At 35.2% G+C, this 21279-nt stretch overlaps 1 protein-coding gene across 1 annotated transcript in view; it reads left to right on the top strand.

Annotated features, from left to right (window-relative positions):
• LOC142222165 (Y+L amino acid transporter 2) overlaps window positions 1-21279 on the top strand; it is a 95249-nt gene that overhangs the window by 54901 nt on the left and 19069 nt on the right. Inside the window, exons 3-5 of the mRNA XM_075292164.1 lie at window positions 7519-7765; window positions 20059-20132; window positions 20250-20395. Of these exons, the coding sequence (XP_075148279.1) occupies window positions 7519-7765; window positions 20059-20132; window positions 20250-20395 (467 nt within the window). The remainder of the gene's footprint in view (window positions 1-7518; window positions 7766-20058; window positions 20133-20249; window positions 20396-21279) is intronic.

Genomic DNA, 21279 nt, shown 5'->3' with positions numbered 1-21279 from the left:
AAATGAAATTTTGGACAAAATTTTCTATAGAAATGAAATTTTGACAAAATTTCCTATAGAAATGAAATTTTAACAAAATTTCCTATAGAAATAAAATTTATAGATAATTTCTTATAAAAATAAAATTTTGAGAAAATGTTATATAGAAATGAAATTTTGACAAAATTTCCTATAGAAATAAAATTTAGAGAAAATTTCTTATAGAAATGAAATTTTGTGCAAATTTCCTATTGAAATGAAATCTTGACCAAGTTTTCTATTGAACTGAAATTTTGACAAAATTTCTTATAGAAATGAAAGTTTGTGGAAAATTCCTATAGAAATGAAATTTTGACAAAAATTCCTATAGAAATGAAATTTTGACTAAATTTCCTATAAAAATGAAATCTTGAAAAATATACTATAGAAATTAAATTTTGACAAAATTTTCGATACTAATGAAATTTTGACAAAATTTCCTATAGAAGCGAAATTTTGTGAAAATTTCTTATAGAAATGAAATTTAGAGAAAATTTCCTATAGAAACGAAATTTAGAGGAAATTTTCTATAGCAATGAAATTTTGACAAAATTTCCTATAGAAATGAAATTTTGACAAAATTTCTTATATAAATGAAATTTTGTGAAAATTTCCCATTGAAATGAAATTTTGACAAAATTTCCTATAGGAATGAAATTTGGACAAAATGTCATATAGAAATGAAATTTGGACAAAATTTCATATTGAAATGAAATTTGGACAAAATTTCATATAGAAATGAAATGTTGACAAAATTTCATATAGAAATGAAATTTTGACAAAAATTCCTATAGAAATGAAATTTTGACAAAATTTCCTATAGAATTGAAATTTTGACAAAATTTCCTATAGAACTGAAATTTTGACAAAATTTCCTATAGAAATGAAATGTTGGCAAAATTTCCTATAGAAATTAATTTTTGAGAAAATTTCCTATAGAAATGAAGTTTTGTGAAATCTTCCTAAACAAATGAAATTTTGACAAAATATCCCAAAGAAAAGAAATTTTGACAAAATGTCATATAGAAATCAAATTTTGAGAAAATTTCTTATAGAAATCAAATTTTGACAAAATTTCTTATGGAAATGAAATTTTGACCATAATTTCCTATGGAAATGAAATTTTGACAAAATTTCCTATAGAAATGAAATTTTGACGAAATTTCCTATAGAAATAAAATGTTTAACTAAAATTTTTTCAGTAACAGAAATTATGGTAACATTCACAATCGTCAATTAAAAAATTAATTGGTCCAATTAAAAATTAGTTGACATAATCAATTTTGTGATTTATTTTTATTGTAATTTAAAAATTTATTGAATCAATTAAATGTTTAATTGAATATATTTTTTTTAAATTTAATTAAAATTTCAATTAGAAAAATGTTGGCAGAATTTTTGTCTGATCAAATCAAATCATTAGTGCAAACACATCTTGAGATCCGGGCAAGCTGTTTTTCCTGTGGATGCATCATTAACTGACTCCCCATTATGACCTAACCCAATCTAAGAAATGTTCCTTCCTTTTCCCGTGTCCTAGTAAAATGTATTTCCTCATTTATCTTTTTGTAATTTAATAAAGCAATTTAACATAAATATTTTCTGTCTTTATAAACGAAAATCTTGTACGGCATAGCATCACATTTTTCAAGCTCCAAGACCCAAGCACTTGTGGCCAGGTCCATATGGCATGTCTATCTACAACAGCCACCACTGTCACTAATGAAATTACTTGGAAATTCCTTTGGTGTCGATATTGAATTGAAAGTCATAACTACCATACAAAACAACTGAAGACTTCTGACGTCTTATTACTATTCCCAACATGGTTGTCATACTTAGACTCCCACTCCTTTTATGGGGGAAAGAACAGACAACCGAACAACTAAAGGAATATTCAAACCTCAAGTAAGAGTGCAATTTGAGTGAAGTTCTTGGTTTTTTTTTTTTTTGCACATGCCATTGAATGGGTTCTGTTTTCCTTCATAGGCCCCATCACAATCATTGACATTAAAAGTCAATGTTTATGAAAGAATTGACATGGCATCATCGTTGTCACTATCATCATTGACAAAATAGCCTGTACAAAATATCATCTGGGGTAGACAGAATATATCAGGAACGTGTTAAGAATTTTCTCAGTGTTTTTTCTTCTATTTTTATTGATTTTAAATATGAACGTTAAACTACCGACCATAATTTATCAATGATCCTATTTCCGGTTTCCCATTACCGATATGTCAATAACATATCACTCTTAATGGGAGAGATTGGTATTCTTTGAAGCATTCATTCAATGGGTAAAATATTTCAAAAATTCCTGCCTGCAGATGTTAATGAAGGTGAGAAAAATTCTGTATTGGAAGAATGGAGTAGGTGTGAAGAAACGTTTAGAAATTTAATAATGACCGTATGAAGTCATTGAATTTGCATTTTATGGATATTTTTAAAGCTTTCTCAAAAACAGGGGAGAAAATGCTTTTTCATTTGAGGAGGGTTGATTATTTTAGGCTTCCTTGAATAGTCAGTTAATTGCAATACCATACTAAGTTTAAATACAAAAAATGTCACCAAAAATAGCAATGAAAATGTTCCCTTTGGCTTCGGGAGTGGATCAAAATCGAATCAGAAGAAATAGCCTGAATAAGATTCATTTAAGCATACATTGCATTAGTTCGTCACATTTCAAGCTTACTTCAGTATTTGGGATTTCTTAGAAAATAATAAGAAAAAAAACAAGTATATACGGCCGTAAGTTCGGCCAGGTCGAATCTTATATACCCTCCACCATGGATTGCGTAGAAACTTCTACGAAAGACTGCCATTCACAATCGAATTACTTGGGTTGTGGCATCTTAAAACTTCTTAACATCGTTTTCTAAATTGGGAGTTAGTCCATACGTTGTATATATTAGACAAAAAAGGTATGTATAGGTCAACAAATAATTACGAATCGATATGGACTTTTGCACGGTACGTAGAGAGCCAGAATTTAAATATGGGGGTCGCTTATATGGGGGCTACATACAATTATGAACTTGATATGGACCAAATTTTGTGTGATTGGGGATCGATTTATCTGAGGGCTATATATAACTATAGACCGATATGGACCTAGTTAGGTATGGTTGTTAACGGCCATATACTAGCACAATGTACTAAATTTCAACTGACTCGGATGAAATTTGCTCCTCCAAGAGGCTCCAAAACAAACCTCGGGATCGGTTTATATGGGGGCTATATATGATTATGGACTGATATGGACCACTTTTGGCATGGTTGTTGAATATCATATACTAGCACCACGTACCAAATTTCAACCAGATCGGATGAATTTTGCTCCTCCAAGAGGCTCCGGAGATCAAATCTGGGGAACGGTTTATATGGGAGCTATATATATAATTTTGGACCGATATGGACCAATTCTTGCGTGTTTGTTAGAGATCACATTCTAACACCATGTTCAAATTTCAGCCGGATCGGATGAATTTAGCTCCTGCAAGAGACTCCAGAGGACAAATCTGGGGATCGATTTATATGGGGGCTATATATAATTATGGACCGATATGGACCAATTCTTGCATGGTTGTTAGAGACCATATACTAACACCACGTTCCAAATTTCAATCGGATCGGATGACTTTTGCTCCTCGAAGAGGCTCCGGAGGTCAAATCTGGTGATCGGTTTATATTGGGGCTATATATAATTATGGACCGATGTGGACCAATTTTTGCATGGTCATTAGAGACCATATACTAACACCATGTACCAAATTTCAGCCGGATCGGATGAAATTGGCTTCTCTTAGAGGCTCCGAAAGCCAAATCGGGGGATCGGTTTATATGGGGGCTATATATAATTATGGACCTATGTGTACCAATTTTTGCATGGTTGTTGGAGACCATATACTAACACCATGTACCAAATTTCAGCCGGATCGGATGAAATTTGCTTCTCTTAGAGCAATCGCAAGCCAAATTTGGGGTCCGTTTATATGGGGGCTATACGTAAAAGTGGACCGATATGGCCCATTTGCAGTACCATCCGACCTACATCAATAACGACTACTTGTGCCAAGTTTCAAGTCGATAGCTTGTTTCATTCATAAGTTAGCGTGATTTCAATAGACGGACGGACGGACTGACGGACATGCTCAGATCGACTCAGAATTTCACCACGACCCAGAATATATATACTTTATGGGGTCTTAGAGCAATATTTCGATGTGTAACAAACGGAATGACAAAGTTAATATACCCCCATCCTATGGTGGAGGGTATAATTAAAACATTTTATTTACTTTTAATACCCTCCATTATACTAATTTTGTGATTCCATATGTAAAGCATGCTGGTCCGAGGCCACTGTCGTCACATGAGTTACGTTATGTTACGTTACGTGGTGCAATGGTTAGCATGCCCGCCTTGCATACACAAGGTCGTGGGTTCGACCCTTCTTCGACCGAACACCAAAAAGTTTTTCAGCGGTGGATTATCCCACCTCAGTAATGCTGGTGACATTTCTGAGGGTTTCAAAGCTTCTCTAAGTGGTTTCAATGTGGAACGCCGTTCGGACTCGGCTATAAAAAGGAGGTCCCTTATCATTGAGCTTAACATAGAATCGGGCAGCACTCAGTGATAAGGGAGAAGTTCACCAATGTGGTTACACAATGGACTGAATAGTCTAAGTGAGCCTGATAGGCTGCCACCTAACGTAACGTACACAGAAAAAAATATCACCAAAATATTTCCAATTAAAAAGTTAATTGAAGTTGAAATTTTTTTCAATTGATAAATTAATTGGTACAATTAACTTTTTAATCAAGATAGAAACATTAAGTTAATTAAGTCAATGATTGAAACTTTAAAAATTTTTAATTAAAAAGTTAATTGATACAATAAACTTTTAATCATATTCGGAAGACTAAGTCAGTTAAAAAAGTGATTAACATTTTTTTAAATTTTTAATTAAAATTTTTTTTCAAACAATCAATTGTTAATCCAAATAAAAATTCTAAGCCAATTCAAAAGGTAATTGAAAATAGTTACCTTTTTTTAATTAATAAATTAATTGAGTTTTGCAATCAACATCAATTAAATTTTTAATTGAATCAATTAAAAAATTAATTGAAATTTGGTAATGAAATCAATTAATTTTTTAATCAAGACTTTTTTCTATGCCCAATTAAAACTGTGATTGATACTATCATTTTCGTGATTGAAGACATTTCAATTAAAAAATTAATTGGATCAATTAATTTCGTGATTGAATCAGAAAAAAAATTTTTTGTGTGTAACGTCACATGAGTTAAAAATAATCTACCAAAAATTTATAACAAAAATCTATCAAATTAAAAAATAAAATATTTTGATCAACTCTTGGAGGTTGGTATAGAAAAATGCTGTTCTATCAAAGGTACATTGATGTCGTTAAAAACGAACATATTGTCCATTTAATCGAATAGAGCAAAGTTCATATCATCATCCGGAATCCTCGGGAAACCGTGGCGCAAAGGGTCATGGGTTCAATCGAAGTTTCGACCTAACCAAAAAATTTTTCTGCGGTGGATTATCCTCTCCCAGTTATGCTGGTGACATTTCTGATTGTTTCAAAGCTAAATAGTTTCACTGTGGTACCACAATGGGCTTAACAGTCTATATGAGCCTGCAATATTGGGCTACCACCATACCTAACTTTTTGGGGTTCGATCGAAAATGAAATTGAACCCAGGACCTTTTTTTATGCAAGCCGGGTATCACCGCCTGAAAAACATCAAATGTTAGAATTAGTTTAAATTTATTGGAATTGACTTTGTCGGCCGTTTGAAAGTACGCTTCCGGCGAAGCGCCGTCTTGAGATGATCAACACATTGAAATATGTTTGTGCCAAACTTACTTTTCAAAATGACTTAGACGCAAAATGGCAGCGGATTGATCCGCAGAAGTTGATGGCTATTTTGCGGTACAAATGAAGTGACGAACCACCTTTTTACGCCATTCGTGATAGATGCGTGCTGAATGCAAATGTACTGAGTCCTATCGGAATTTCCACGATCTACTACACAAATGTTTGCCTTCCTAGGGCTTCAATACAGCCTTTAGGACATTTTACCGATAATATTGGGAATTTATTTAGATCCCACTGTCGATGAATACAAGCGGGGCGACCATCGACCCTTAGGTTAGGTTAGGTGGCAGCCCGGTGTATCAGCTCACTTAGACTATTCAGTCCATTGTGATACCACATTGATGAACTTCTCTCTTATCACTGAGTGCTGCCCGATTCCATGTTAAGCTCAATGATAAGGGACCTCCTTTTTATAGCCGAGTACGATCGGCGTTCCACATTGCAGTGAAACCACTTAGAGAAGCTTTGAAACCCTCAGAAATGCCACCAGCATTACTGAGGTGGGATAATCCACCGCTGAAAAACTTTTTTTGGTGTTCGGTAGAAGCAGGAATCGAACCCACGACGTTGTGGCATGCTAACCATTGCACCACGGTGGCTCCGAGACCAATATTTCGTTGCTTTACCAATGGAATGAAAAAGTTTGTGTAACCCCCATACTATGGTGAATTGAAAAAAGACATATTTAATTCTCTTATAACCACAGCGACCATAGTTTTACTCAGATTTACGTGAAATGTTGCATAGATAGTAGAATTGTCATTCTTACTATGTATACCATATTTGGTCAAAATTGTTTAATATTTAGATATAGTTCCAGATTTAGATTCTTTTGCCAGATTTAGATTCATATGACAACGGATTTTTTTCTCGGAGCAGAGCGTGGAGCGGAGCTATTTAGTTTTTCTCCGGAGCGGGAGCGGTGCGGAGAGAAAAAAATGGACCGCTCTGGATCCCTGATTCACCACCTGTGGTATTACAATAATAAGTCTAAAATATCGGTCTGTCACCATTCCAAACCTAACGTAGGACCCATATATACCAATTTGACTTCTTGATATGTAATTTCCATGGAAGCAGCAATTTTTATTAACTTTGCTTGAAATTTCAATTGTAGAGGTATGTAAAGGAGAAAGAGCGTAGGAGACGCATCTAAAGCAGTTACTTCTCAAAACTGTTTCAAGAGTATGATGCATTCCGTACGGGGAACATATAACACGTTTGCAGCAACCATGGAAATGTCTCGGAAATTATGTATCCCAATTTAGGAAGCATGTTTATATTTGACAAAAAAATATTTTTGGGACAAAAATTTGTACTTGCAACGAAAGCCACCAGTTTATAAGAACATATATGCCCATATTCATAACAATTTACAGATAGTTTATCGAATGAATTTGTATGGTAATAGTAGGTTTAAAGTTTACGTTAACTTTTTTCTGATAACCGTATGACCATGAGCCGATATAGTGCATTACCCACTCTCCGACTTCACTTAATTAAATTACTATCTTTAGTATGCAAATTGTTGAACCATTCCATTGTGATCTAATTTTCAATCTGTTTTTCTTTGCTTCTCTTCCTCTTCTTAGGTTGGTGCTTACTGCTATGCCGAATTGGGTACAATGATTACCAAGTCTGGTGCTGATTATGCTTATATTATGGAAACATTTGGACCATTTATGGCCTTCATACGTTTGTGGATCGAATGCATGATCGTGAGACCTTGTTCGCAGGCAATTGTGGCTCTCACATTTAGTGTCTATGTGCTGAAACCATTCTTTCCGGAATGTACACCACCCGAAGATGCTTCAAGATTATTGGCTGTATGTTGTATATGTAAGTTATTAATAAAATTTAATAATCATAAAAAGAATAAAAACAAAATTTGTTAAATAATCTCTTAAATACAATTTTTTTGAATTATGTTGCATTGACAATGACCCCATTAAGATTTAATCGAATCTTCAGGCAGCAGGCATTGTTTATTTATTTTAAATAAATGTTCCATGTTCTCTGGAAATTTGTGCTTCCGATAATGGCACGGGTTATGTGCATGGACAAAATGCATTACCATTCCATTTTTGAGCGTAAATGTCATCACCTATAATATAGGAATATTTTTTTTTTTTTTGGAAAAACTGGTCAAACACATCATTTCGATGATCAAGTGCAAACGAATTGGCAATATTTCTCGTCCTTAAAATACGAATGCGAATTTTTCTTAACATAGGAGATGTATTTCTTTAACATAATATTTCTTTCCTCGTCCAAAAGTCGATAAACTTTTCAATGCAGTCGTTTTATCCTTAAGTGATTCGACTTAAAAATTGGGTATCTTTACATGAAAGAAAATTTTGTTTGAGGTCAGCTTCTTTAAAATTAATGAAATCGTCTTTAAGTTTGTTGACTTTTTGTATCTTAACTATAATCATAGAGAACGATGTCAGTCTACCTGCGTGTCTGTCTAACATAACAGGTTGGCTGATAAGTCCCCGGTCTAACAAAGAAAAACACATTTTTTGTCAAAATTAGTTTTTATTATTCATAGTTCCCTTCAAGATACAACGATACAACGATTATACGACCTTCCTATAATTATATATAGCCCTCATATAAACCGATCCCCAGATTTGACCTCCGGAACCTCTTGGAAGAGCAAAATTCATCCGATTCGGTTGAAATTTGGTACCTGAAGTTAGTATATGGTATCCAACAACAATGCAGGAATTAGTTCATATCAGTCCATAATTATATATAGCCCCCATATATACCGATCCGGTGCCTTTTGGAGAAGCAAAATTCATCCGATCTGGTTGAAATTTGGTACGTGGTGGTAGTATATGATATTTAACAACCATGCCAAAAGTGGTCCATATCAGTCCATAATCATATATAGCCCCCATATAAACCGATCCCGAGATTTGGTTTTGGAGCCTCTTGGAGGAGCAAATTTCATACGAGTCAGTTGTGCTAGTATATGACCGTTAACAACCATGCCTAACTAGGACCCTCATATTTCAATTCTGGCTCTCTACGTATTGTCTAATACATACCACGTACGGACTAACTCACAATTTAGAAAACGATATTAAGAAGTTTTAAAATACCACAACCCAAGTAATTCGTTGTCGATGACAGTCTTTCGTAGAAGTTTCTACGCAATCCATGGTGGAGGGTACATAAGATTCGGCCTGGTCGAACTTACGGCCGTACATACTTGTTATTATTAAACATAGTTCCCTTCACGAGCGATGTAATGATTATAACGACCTTCCAATTTTTTGATACCATTTTGGTAGTACTCCTTCGGTTTTGCCTCAAAATAGGCCTCAGTTTCGGCGATCACCTCTTCATTGCAGCCAAATTTTTTCCCTACGAGCATCCTTTTGGTCTGAGAACAAGAAAAAGTCGCTGGTGGCCAGATCTGGAGAATATGGTGGGTGGGGAAGCAATTCGAAGCCCAATTCATGAATTTTTGCCATCGCTCTCAATGACTTGCGGCACGGTGCGTTGTCTTGGTGGAACAACACTTTTTTATACCCTCCACCATAGGATGGGGGTATATTAACTTTGTCATTCCGTTTGTAACACATCGAAATATTGCTCTAAGACCCCATAAAGTATATATATTCTGGGTCGTGGTGAAATTATGAGGCGATCTGAGCATGTCCGTCCGTCTGTTGAAATCACGCTAACTTCCGAACGAAACAAGCTATCGACTTGAAACTTGGCACAAGTACTTGCTATCGATGTAGGTCGGATAGTATTGCAACTGGGCCATATCGGTCCACTTTTACGTATAGCCCCCATATAAACGCACCCCCAAATTTGGCTTGCGATCGCTCTAAGAGAAGCAAATTTCATCCGATCCGGCTGAAATTTGGTACATGGTGTTGGTATGTGGTCTCTAACAACCATGCAAAAATTGGTCCACATCGGTCCATAATTACATATAGCCCCCATATAAACCGATCCCCCGATTTGGCTTGCGGAGCCTCTAAGAGAAGCAAATTTCCTTCGATCTGGCTGAAATTTGGTACATGGTGTTAGTATATGGTCTCTAATGACCATGCAAAAAGTGGTCCACATCGGTCCATAATTATATATAGCCCCCATATAAACCGATCACCAGATTTGACCTCCGGAGCCTCTTGGAAGACCAAAATTCATCTGATTCAGTTGAAATTTGATACGTGGTGTTAATATATGGCCTCAAACACCCATGCAACAATTGGTCGAAATCGGTCCATAATTATATATAGCCCTCATATAAACCGATCCCCAGATTTGACCTCCGGAGCCTCTTGGAAGAGCAAAATTCATCCGTGTCGGTTGAAATTTGGTACGTGGTGTTAGTATATGGTATCCAACAACCATGCAGGAATTGGTTTATATCAGTCCATAACTATATATAGCCCCCATATAAACCGATCCCCAGATTTGACCTCTGGTGCCTTTTGGAGAAGCAAAATTCATCCGATCTGGTTGAAATTTGGTACGTGGTGGTAGTATATGATATTTAACCACCATGCCAAAAGTGGTCCATATCAGTCCATAATCATATATAGCCCCCATATAAACCGATCCCGAGATTTGGTTTTGGAGCCTCTTGGAGGAGCAAATTTCATACGAGTCAGTTGAAATTTTGTACATTGTGCTAGTATATGGCCGTTAACAAACATGCCTAACTAGGTCCATATCGGTCTATAGTTATATATAGCCATCAGATAAATCGATCCCCAATCACACAAAAATTGGTCCATATCAAGTTCATAATTGCATATATCACCCATATATGCGACCCCCATATTTCAATTCTGGCTCTCTACGTATTGTCTAATACATACCACGTACGGACTAACTCACAATTTAGAAAACGATGTTAAGAAGTTTTAAAATACCACAACCCAAGTAATTCGTTGTCGATGACAGTCTTTCGTAGAAGTTTCTTCGCAATCCATGGTGGAGGGTACATAAGATTCGGCCTGGCCGAACTTACGGCCGTATATACTTGTTATTATTCAACATATGTAGTTCCCTTCAAAAGCGATACAACGATTATAACGACCTTCCAATTTTTTGATACCATTTTGGTAGTACTCCTTCGGTTTTGCCTCAAAATAGGCCTAAGTTTCGGCGATCACCTCTTCATTGCAGCCAAATTTTTTCCCTGCGAGCATCCTTTTGAGGTGTGAGAACAAGAAATAGTCGCTGGGGCCAGATCTTGAGAATACGGTGTGTGGGGAAGCAATTCGAAGCCCAATTCATGAATTTTTGCATTCGTTCTCAATGACTGGTGGCACGGTGCGTTGTCTAGGTGGAACAACACTTTTTTCTTCTTCATATGGGGACGTTTTGTCGCGAATTCGACCTTCAAGCGCTCCAATAACGCCATATAATAGTCACTGTTGATGGTTTTTCCCTTCTCAAGATAATCGATAAAAATTATTCCATGCGCATCCCAAAAAACAGAGGCCATTACTTTGCCAGTGGACTTTTGCGTCTTTCCACGTTTCGGAGACGGTTCACCGGTCGCAGTCCACTCAGCCGACTGACGATTGGACTTAGCAGTGTAGTGATGGAGCCATGTTTCATCCATTGTCACATATCGACGGAAAAACTCGGGTGTATTACGAGTTAACAGCTGCAAACACCGCTCAGAATCATCAACACGCTGTTGTTTTTGGTCAAATGTGAGCTCGCGCGGCACCCATTTTGCACTGAGCTTCCGCATATCCAAATATTGATGAATGAAATGATCAACACATTTCTTTGATAGCTTTAAGGTCTCTGCTATCTCGATCAACTTCATTTTACGGTCATTCAAAATAATTTTGTGGATTTTTTTGATGTTTTCGTCGGTAACCACCTCTTCCGGGCGTCCACTGCGTTCACCGTCCTCCGTGCTCATTTCACCAGGCTTGAATTTTGCATACCAATCAATTATTGTTGATTTCCCTGGGGCAGAGTCCGGAAACTCATTATCAAGCCAAGTTTTTGCTTCCACCGTATTTTTTGCCTTCAGAAAACAGTATTTTATCAAAACACGAAATTCCTGTTTTTCCATTTGTTTCACAATAACAAAAGTTGCTTCACAAAAGACGCTCTATCTCACAAACTAATTGACTTACAGACGTCAAATTTTGACACGAATCATTTGAAGGTTGGTACTATATAAAAATAATATGCATTTAATACTAGCAACGCCATCTATGTGTCAGACCGGGGACTTATCAGCCAACCTGTTAGAGATCGGTTTAGGTGGAGGCTATATTAAAAAATGGCGATATAGCCATCTTCGAACTAGGCCTGCTTGCAGACAAAAATTTATTATTAAAGGTTTTACCGTGATTACAACAGAAAGACGGAAATATGGAGGTATACTGAAATCACTAACCAAATTTCAACCGGGTCGGATGAAATTTGCTCTTCTAGAAGACTTCAAAAGTGAAATCATGAAATGCGTTTATATGGGAGCTATAACTAAAAGATCGACTCAGAGTTTCACCTCGGCAAAGAATATATGGAGTCCGAGACCAATATTTCGTTGTTTTACCACTGGAATGAAAATTTTTGTGGAGCCCCCATACTATGGTGAAGGGAAAAAACGACATATTAAATTCCTATATAAACTAACAGGTTGGCTGACAAGTCCCCGGTCTAACAAAGAAAAACTCATTTTTTTTTCAAAATTCATTTTTATTATTCAACATAGTTCCCTTCAAGAACGATACAACGATTATAACGACCTTCAAATTTTTTGATACCATTTTGGTAGTACTACTTCGGTTTTGCCTCAAAATAGGCCTCAGTTTCGGCGATCACCTCTTAATTGCAGCCAAATTTTTTCCTGCGAGCATCCTTTTGAGGCCTGAGAACAAGAAAAAGTCGCTGGGGGCCAGATCTGGAGAATACGGTGGGTGGGGAAGCAATTCGAAGCCCAATCCATGAATTTTTGCCATCGTTCTCAATGACTTGTGGCACGGTGCGTTGTCTTGGTGGAACCAGGGCTGTGGAGTCGAGTCAATTTTGCTCGACTCCGGCTCCGACTCCGACTCCAGCATTTCTTATAAGCCTCGACTCCGACTCCGACTCCGGAGTCGACTCCAGGTGGTGCACCTAAATATCATTTTAACAGTATTCCAATTATAATTTTAAGGTGTAGTGTTCCAAAAATAGACAAATATAAGTATTCTATGTTGCCCTATGTGTTTATATGTCCAAAAGAACTCTAATTTTAATTTTTGATATGACTCGACGACATTTTAGGAATGTAAAGAACTCAAAATTTTAATTTCAGGCCAATACATTAAAATACGACACAATACTATATAGAGATCAAAGTATGGGTAGATAACAACAATCTCCACACTGAAAAAACAGTGAACCCACCAGGAAGAAAACATTTAGTTAATTTTAGAAAATTTTTAATATTTTTAGAAAATTTTAACTAAACAGTATTACAAACGCTGAATTCACGCCGATATCAAAACCAGTAAGGAAAGTCTAAAGTCGGGCGGGGCCGACTATATTATACCCTGCACCACTTTGTAGATCTAAATTTTCGATACCATATCCCATCCGTCAAATGTGTTGGGGCTATATATAAAGGTTTGTCCCAAATACATAAATTTAAATATCACTCGATCTGGAAGAATTTGATAGAATTCAACAAAATCTATAGACTCAAAATTTAAGTCGGCTAATGTACTAGGGTGGAACACAATGTTAGTAAAAAAATATGGGAAACGTTTAAATCTGAAGCAATTTTAAGGAAACTTCGAAAAAGTTTATTTATGATTTATCGCTCGATATATATGTATTAGAAGTTTAGGAAAATTAGAGTCATTTTTACAACTTTTCGGCTAAGCAGTGGCGATTTTACAAGGAAAATGTTGGTATTTTGACCATTTTTGTCTAAATCAGAAAAACATATATATGGGAGCTATATCTAAATCTGAACCGATTTCAACCAAATTTGGCACGCATAGCTACAATGCTAATTCTACTCCCTGTGCAAAATTTCAACTAAATCGGAGTTAAAAATTGGCCTCTGTGGTCATATGAGTGTAAATCGGGCGAAAGCTATATATGGGAGATATATCTAAATATGAACCGATTTCAACCAAATTTGGCACGCATAGCAACAATGCTAATTCTACTCCCTGTCCAAAATTTCAACTAAATCGGAGTTAAAAATTGGCCTCTGTGGTCATATGAGTGTAAATCGGGCGAAAGCTTTATATGGGAGATATATCCAAATCTGAACCGATTTCAAGCAAATTTGGCAAGCATAGTTACAACGCTAATTCTACTCCCTATGCAAAATTTCAACTAAATCGGAGCAAAAAATTGGCCTCTGTGGGCAAATGAGTGTAAATCGGGCGAAAGCTATATATGGGAGCTATATCTAAATCTGAACCGATTTTGCTGATATTTTGCAAGTTTTTCGAGACTCATAAAATATTCGGATGTACGGAATTTGAGGAAGATCGGTTGATATACACGCCAATTATGACCAGATCGGTGAAAAATATATATGGCAGCTATATCTAAATCTGAACCGATTTTTTCCAAAATCAATAGGGATCGTCTTTGAGCCGAAACAGGACCCTGTACCAAATTTTAGGACAATCGGACTAAAACTGCGAGCTCTACTTTGCACACAAAAATACATCAACAGACAGACAGACAGACGGACAGACAGACAGACGGACAGACAGACAGACGGACATCGCTAAATCGACTCAGAATTTAATTCTAAGCCGATCCGTATACTAAAAGGTTGGTCTATGATTACTCCTTCTTGGCGTTACATACAAATGCACAAACTTATTATACCCTGTACCACAGTAGTGGTGAAGGGTATAAAAATAAGTCAATATTTTTCGACAAATTCAAGAAAATTTATTAGACATAATTATTTTTTTCCACTTGTTAAAGAAAATTTTGTAGTTTGAAAGAAAAAAATGGAGTTCAAAATTGCAAGAATGTCTTTAGTGACATACGAAGTTCATGAGGGACGAATTTGTAGTAAAATTTACAAATTTTAAGAAACAATGAACTATTTGGTGAGAAGTTCGAATTTAGTTAAACTTTTTACTTCATTTGTGTATAATTTTTTCCGTTTTTTAGTTCATTTAACTAACGTACGCAAAAAATTATTATTGTAAACGAAACTTTCTCCATATATAATAATTCCATGAACTAAAACAAAGTTAAATTGGCTTTAGTGAAATAGAGAGTTCACTTTTTTTGAGTGCAGAATATGAATTTATAAAAACACAAAATTTCAAAAAATAATTAGGCTTCCAGATGTTTAAAAAATCTTGGTATTGGTCTATGTAGGCATTTTATAAAAAATAAATCTATATAAAAAAGAACAAGTATTTACAGCAGTAAGTTCGGCCGGGCCGAATACCCACCCATGAATCACCCACCACCATGAATCAAATATTATAGTTTCCTTTAAAATTTCAGGGGGGTTTGATGACAGATATTCTCCCAAGCAGAACCGTTCAATTAGTACACTTCCCGAAAGTAAATTTAAAGATTTTACCTTTGAAGACTATATCAGATTTTGGATTTATAAGAACCATTTTTGTTTTGTGAGTTTTAGAGGAATCATTAACATATCTTTTAAGTGTGCAAGCAAATGATGAAATAACGTCTTGATTGGAGATCTAAAATCTGTAGATTTTCACCCCCATTATTTAAATGATTACGAGAAGTAAAATCTGGAAATTTTACATTTAGTTTCAAGCAATTTTCATGATTAGTGCGCCTTCTATACACTCAAGAAGTGAAATTGGTCTATATGGAGGCCTTACCATACGGGCCGATAAAAACTAAAGGGTGATTCTTTTGAGGTTAGGATTTTCATGCATTAGTATTTGACAGATCACGTGGGATTTCAGACATGGTGTCAAAGAGAAAGATGCTCAGTATGCTTTGACATTTCATCATGAATAGACTTACTAACGAGCCACAACGTCGAATTTTCAGTGAATGGGCCCTAGAAAAGTTGGCAGAAAATCCGCTTTTTTATCGACAAATTTTGTTCAGCGATGAGGCTCATTTCTGGTTGAATGGCTACGTAAATAAGCAAAATTGCCGCATTTGGAGTGAAGAGCAACCAGAAGCCGTTCAAGAACTGCCCATGCATCTCGAAAAATGCACTGTTTGGTGTGGTTTGTACGCTGGTGGAATCATTGGACCGTATTTTTTCAAAGATGCTGTTGGACGCAACGTTACGGTGAATGGCGATCGCTATCGTTCGATGCTAACAAACTTTTTGTTGCCAAAAATGGAAGAACTGAACTTGGTTGACATGTGGTTTCAACAAGATGGCGCTACATGCCACACAGCTCGCGATTCTATGGCCATTTTGAGGGAAAACTTCGGAGAACAATTCATCTCAAGAAAAGGACCGGTAAGTTGGCCACCAAGATCATGCGATTTGACGCCTTTAGACTATTTTTTGTGGGGCTACGTCAAGTCTAAAGTCTACAGAAATAAGCCAGCAACTATTCCAGCTTTGGAAGACAACATTTCCGAAGAAATTCGGGCTATTCCGGCCGAAATGCTCGAAAAAGTTGCCCAAAATTGGACTTTCCGAATGGACCACCTAAGACGCAGCCGCGGTCAACATTTAAATGAAGTTATCTTCAAAAAGTAAATGTCATGGACCAATCTAACGTTTCAAATAAAGAACCGATGAGATTTTGCAAATTTTATGCGTTTTTTTTTAAAAAAAAGTTATCAAGCTCTTAACAAATCACCCTTTATATCCGATACACGTTTTTGTGAGTCTACAATACAATTTCAGGCAAATCCGATAAAAACTACGGTTTCTAGAAACCCACGGAGTTAAATCGATAGATCGGTATTAAGGGTGCTATACTAAAACATGGACCGATAATCACCGTTTTCGGCACACCTCTTAACGGTCCTAAAATATTTTTAGATTTAAAATTTCAGGACAATTGGATAAAAACTACGGTTTCAAAAATCCCAAACAATAAAATCATTTCAATTTCAGGCAAATTGGACAAGTCCAAAAAGTAAAATCGGGAGGTCGGTCTATATGGGCCTATACTAAAACATTGACCGATACTCTCCATTTTCGGCGCACCTCTTCGTAAAATAATTCTAGATTTCAAATTTAGTGCAAATTGGATAAAAACTACGGATTCTAGAAGTCCGAGAAGTGAAACCGGGAGATCGGTCTATATGGGTGCCATACCAAAACATGAACCGATACTCACCATTTTTGGTATACCTCTTTATGGTCCTAAAATACCTCTAGATTTCAAATTGGATAAAAACTACGGATTCTAAAAGACCATGTAATAAAATCTAGATATCGGTCTATATGGGGGCTATACGAAAACATGGACCGATACTCACCATTTTTGGCGCACCTCTTTATGGTTCAAAAATACCTCTAAATTTCAAATTTCAGGCAAATTGGATAAAAACTACGGTTTTTATAAGCCCAAGACCCCAAATCGGGAGTTCGGTTTATATGGGGACTATATCAAAACCTGGACCGATATATCCCATCTTCGAACTTGACCTGCCTGCAGAGAAAAGACGAGTTTGTGCAAAATTTCAGCACGATTGCTTCATTATAGAAGGCTGTAGCGTGATTACAACAGACAGACGGACTTGGTTATATCGTCATAGAATTTCTCCCTGATCAAGAATGTATATACTTTATATAGTCGGAAATCGATATTTCGATGTGTTACACACGGAATGACTAACTTATTATACCCCCGTCACCATTCTATGGTGGTGGGTATAAAAATATACAAAAATCAAAATTTCGGGCTAATCAGATTTCTTAAAGCAAATCGGAGATGGGTTTTTATGTAGATGCTATATCACAAAATTGTTCAGTATGACCAATCTTTGAACTCAACATGCCTGCCAAAAATTCAGAACGTTAGGTTCTACAATTGCCTTAAATTGTGCCTTTATCAAGAGTATATAGGGTTAAAAATTAATCACCGTGAAATTTCTCCCGTATAAATACAATTTGAATGGCCTGAAATCCAGTACTTTGTTTTTCGTTGTTCGATTAAAAACACCAATCGAATCTAACTTGTCAAAATATTTCTTTTGTTACAATTTTATTGATATGAAGTATTTTTGAAATTTTGTTTCGCCGGAGTCGGAGTCGAGCAAAATTTATACGACTCCGGCTCCGACTCCGACTCCAGCAAAATCTTCAGACTCCGACTCCAAGACTCCGACTCCGGCTCCGACTCCACAGCCCTGGGTGGAACAACACTTTTTTCTTCTTCAAACGCTCCAATAACGCCATATAATAGTCACTGTTGATGGTTTTTCCCTTCTCAAGATAATCGATAAAAATTATTCCATGCGCATCCCAAAAAACAGAGGCCATTACATTGCCAGCGAACTTTTGAGCCTTTCCACGCTTCGGAGACGGTTCACCGGTCGCTGTCCACTCAGCCGACTGTCGATTGGTCTCAGGAGTGTAGTGATGGAGCCATGTTTCATCCATTGTCACATATCGACGGAAAAACTCGGGTGTTTTACGAGTTAACAGCTGCAAACACCGCTCAGAATCATCAACACGTTGTTGTTTTTGGTCAAATGTGAGCTCGCGCGGCACCCATTTTGCACAGAGCTTCCGCATATCCAAATATTGATGAATGATATGACCAACACGTTCCTTTGATATCTTTAAGGCCTCTGCTATCTCGATCAACTTCATTTTACAGTCATTCAAAATCATTTTGTGGATTTTTATTGATGTTTTCGTCGGTAACCACCTCTTTCGGGCGTCCACTGCGTTCACCGTCCTCCGTGCTCATTTCACCACGCTTGAATTTTGCATACCAATCAATTATTGTTGATTTCCCTGGGGCAGAGTCCGGAAACTCATTATCAAGCCAAGTTTTTGCTTCCACCGTATTTTTTCCCTTCAGAAAACAGTATTTTATCAAAACACGAAATTCCTTTTTTCCATTTTTTTTTCACAATAACAAAAGTTGCTTCACAAAAGACGCTCTATCTCGCAAACTAATTGACTTACAGACGTCAAATTTTGACACGAATCATTTGAAGATTGGTACTATATAAAAATAATATGCATTTAATACTAGCGACGTCATCTATGTGTCAGACCGGGGACTTATCAGCCAACCTGAGAGAAATTCTAAGACGATATAAAGATGTCGGTCTATATGCGTGTCTGTCTATTGAAAGCATCCTATAGCCTTCAATAATAAACCTATCGTGGTGAAATTTAAGTTCGAAGATAGGATATATCGATGCAGGATTTAAGCATGTAGACACCTCAATATTTTAAAAAGTATAGGTTGGTTTATAAATCGGTATTGCGAATATGACGAGAATCGATCCATGTTTTGTTATAGCTCCCATATAGATCGATCTCCCATTTTACTTCTTTGGCTCCAACACTTAAAAAAAAGTTTACTTGGATCCAAAGGCTAATTTTCCTTAAATTAAAGGAACACATTTTTTATTTAAAGAAATTGTCGTTAAATTAACTTTAGAAACTTTCGATTTAAGATAAAAACGCTTCAAATATAGGCTAAGACTTATTTTGAGGATTTAGCGTGTTTGGTTTAAAGTTTTTTTTGGAATTAAGAAAACATTTTTTACTTTGAAGTATCCCTTATAATTTGGATTTTTAATCTGGCATTTGTTTGTACTTGAGTACCTTTATTAATAAACCGCGAAAAGAGAATAAAAATTTGATAAAAAAGATCTGTATCCTAATTTTAATTTTATTGGTCCTAGATTTAAAGCCAGATAGGTTGCTAAAAAGTTTCATTATTTTAAAGAAGCCGCATCTTTGGCTCGGAGTCAATACCAAAATCCTTAAGGGAAGGTCAAAATCTTTAAATCCAAGTAAACTTTTTTTGAGTGAACAATTGTTTAACTCTTCAAGCATTTTCATTTCCGTAACATTAATATTCGTTATTCTTCCCTAAATCTTCAATTTATCTTAACCAATACTAATGTTTATTTATAGCATTGTCTTCGCATCACTATCATCTTGGGTATTAAGTTTTTCTTATCTAACTTCTAATACAAAATCTTAACTTTTTTATTGTATTTCATTTCAGTGGTCCTGACTTTTGTTAACTGTTGGGACGTTAAATGGGCTACCGCTGTGCAGGATATTTTCACATACGCTAAAGTAGGTTTGATTTAAGCTTGAAATACCATACAGAATTTGTTTAACTGATTTTTTTTTATTTCTCTTTCTTTCTCTCTCGCTATTTATCTTTGTTTATTTTTAAATCTTGGCTAATAGCTGTTGGCCTTGTTTATCATCATTGCATCTGGCATCTACCAATTGTACTTGGGTCACACCGAGTATTTTACATTTGAGAATACAGATACTCGTGTCACATCTCTTGCGTTATCATTTTACTCTGGCCTTTTTGCCTACAATGGATGGTAAGTACACTGACAGAAACAAAAATTTTGATATTATGAAATTGATATTTAACATGAGAGTGAAAGTAGTAAAGGAATTACGCGTTCATGACTTGCCTTCCACCATAGTATGGGGGAGTATATTAACTTTGACATTTATTTATAAAGAAAATTTTGTCAAAATGTTATTTCTATAGAAAATTTTGTCAATATTTTACTTCTATAGGAAATTTTGAAATATAGAAAATTTTGTCAATTTTTTTTTTTGTTCTACAGAAATATTTGTAAAAATTTTATTTCTATGGAAAATTTTGTCAAAATTTTATTTCTATAGAAAATTTTGTCAAAAATTTATTTCTATAGAAAATTATCTCAAAATTTTATTTCTATAGAAAATTTTGTCAAAATTTTATTTCTATAGAAAATTTTGTCAATTTTGGTTTCTATAGAAAATTTTGTCAATATTTTATTCCTATAGAACATTTTGTCAAAATTTTATTTCTATCGAAAATTTTGACAAAATTTTATTTCTATTGAAAATTTTGCCAAAATTTTATTTCTATAGAAAATTTTATCAATTTTTTTTATAGAAAATTTTCTCAAAATTTTATTTCTATAGAAAATTTTGTCAACATTTTTTTTTCTATAGAAATATTTGTCAAGACATTTAATTCAATAGAAAACTTTGTCAGAACATTTTATTTCTATAGACAATTTTTTCAAAATTTTGTGTTCATAGATAAGTTATATTTGTAACAAATTTATTTCTATAGAAAATTTTGTTTCTATAGAGATATTTGTCAAAATTTTAGTTCTATAGATTTTTTTTTCAAAAATTTAGTTCTATAGAAAATTGTATCAAAATTTTATTTCAATAGAAATATTTGTCAAACAATTTATTTCTA

The sequence above is a fragment of the Haematobia irritans genome, chromosome 1 (genome assembly GCF_050003625.1).
Source record: "Haematobia irritans isolate KBUSLIRL chromosome 1, ASM5000362v1, whole genome shotgun sequence".
Classification (NCBI taxonomy): Eukaryota; Metazoa; Arthropoda; class Insecta; order Diptera; family Muscidae; genus Haematobia; species Haematobia irritans.
The sequence above is the reverse complement of the archived record's forward strand: the minus strand, read 5'-3'. Positions and strand labels throughout refer to the sequence as shown.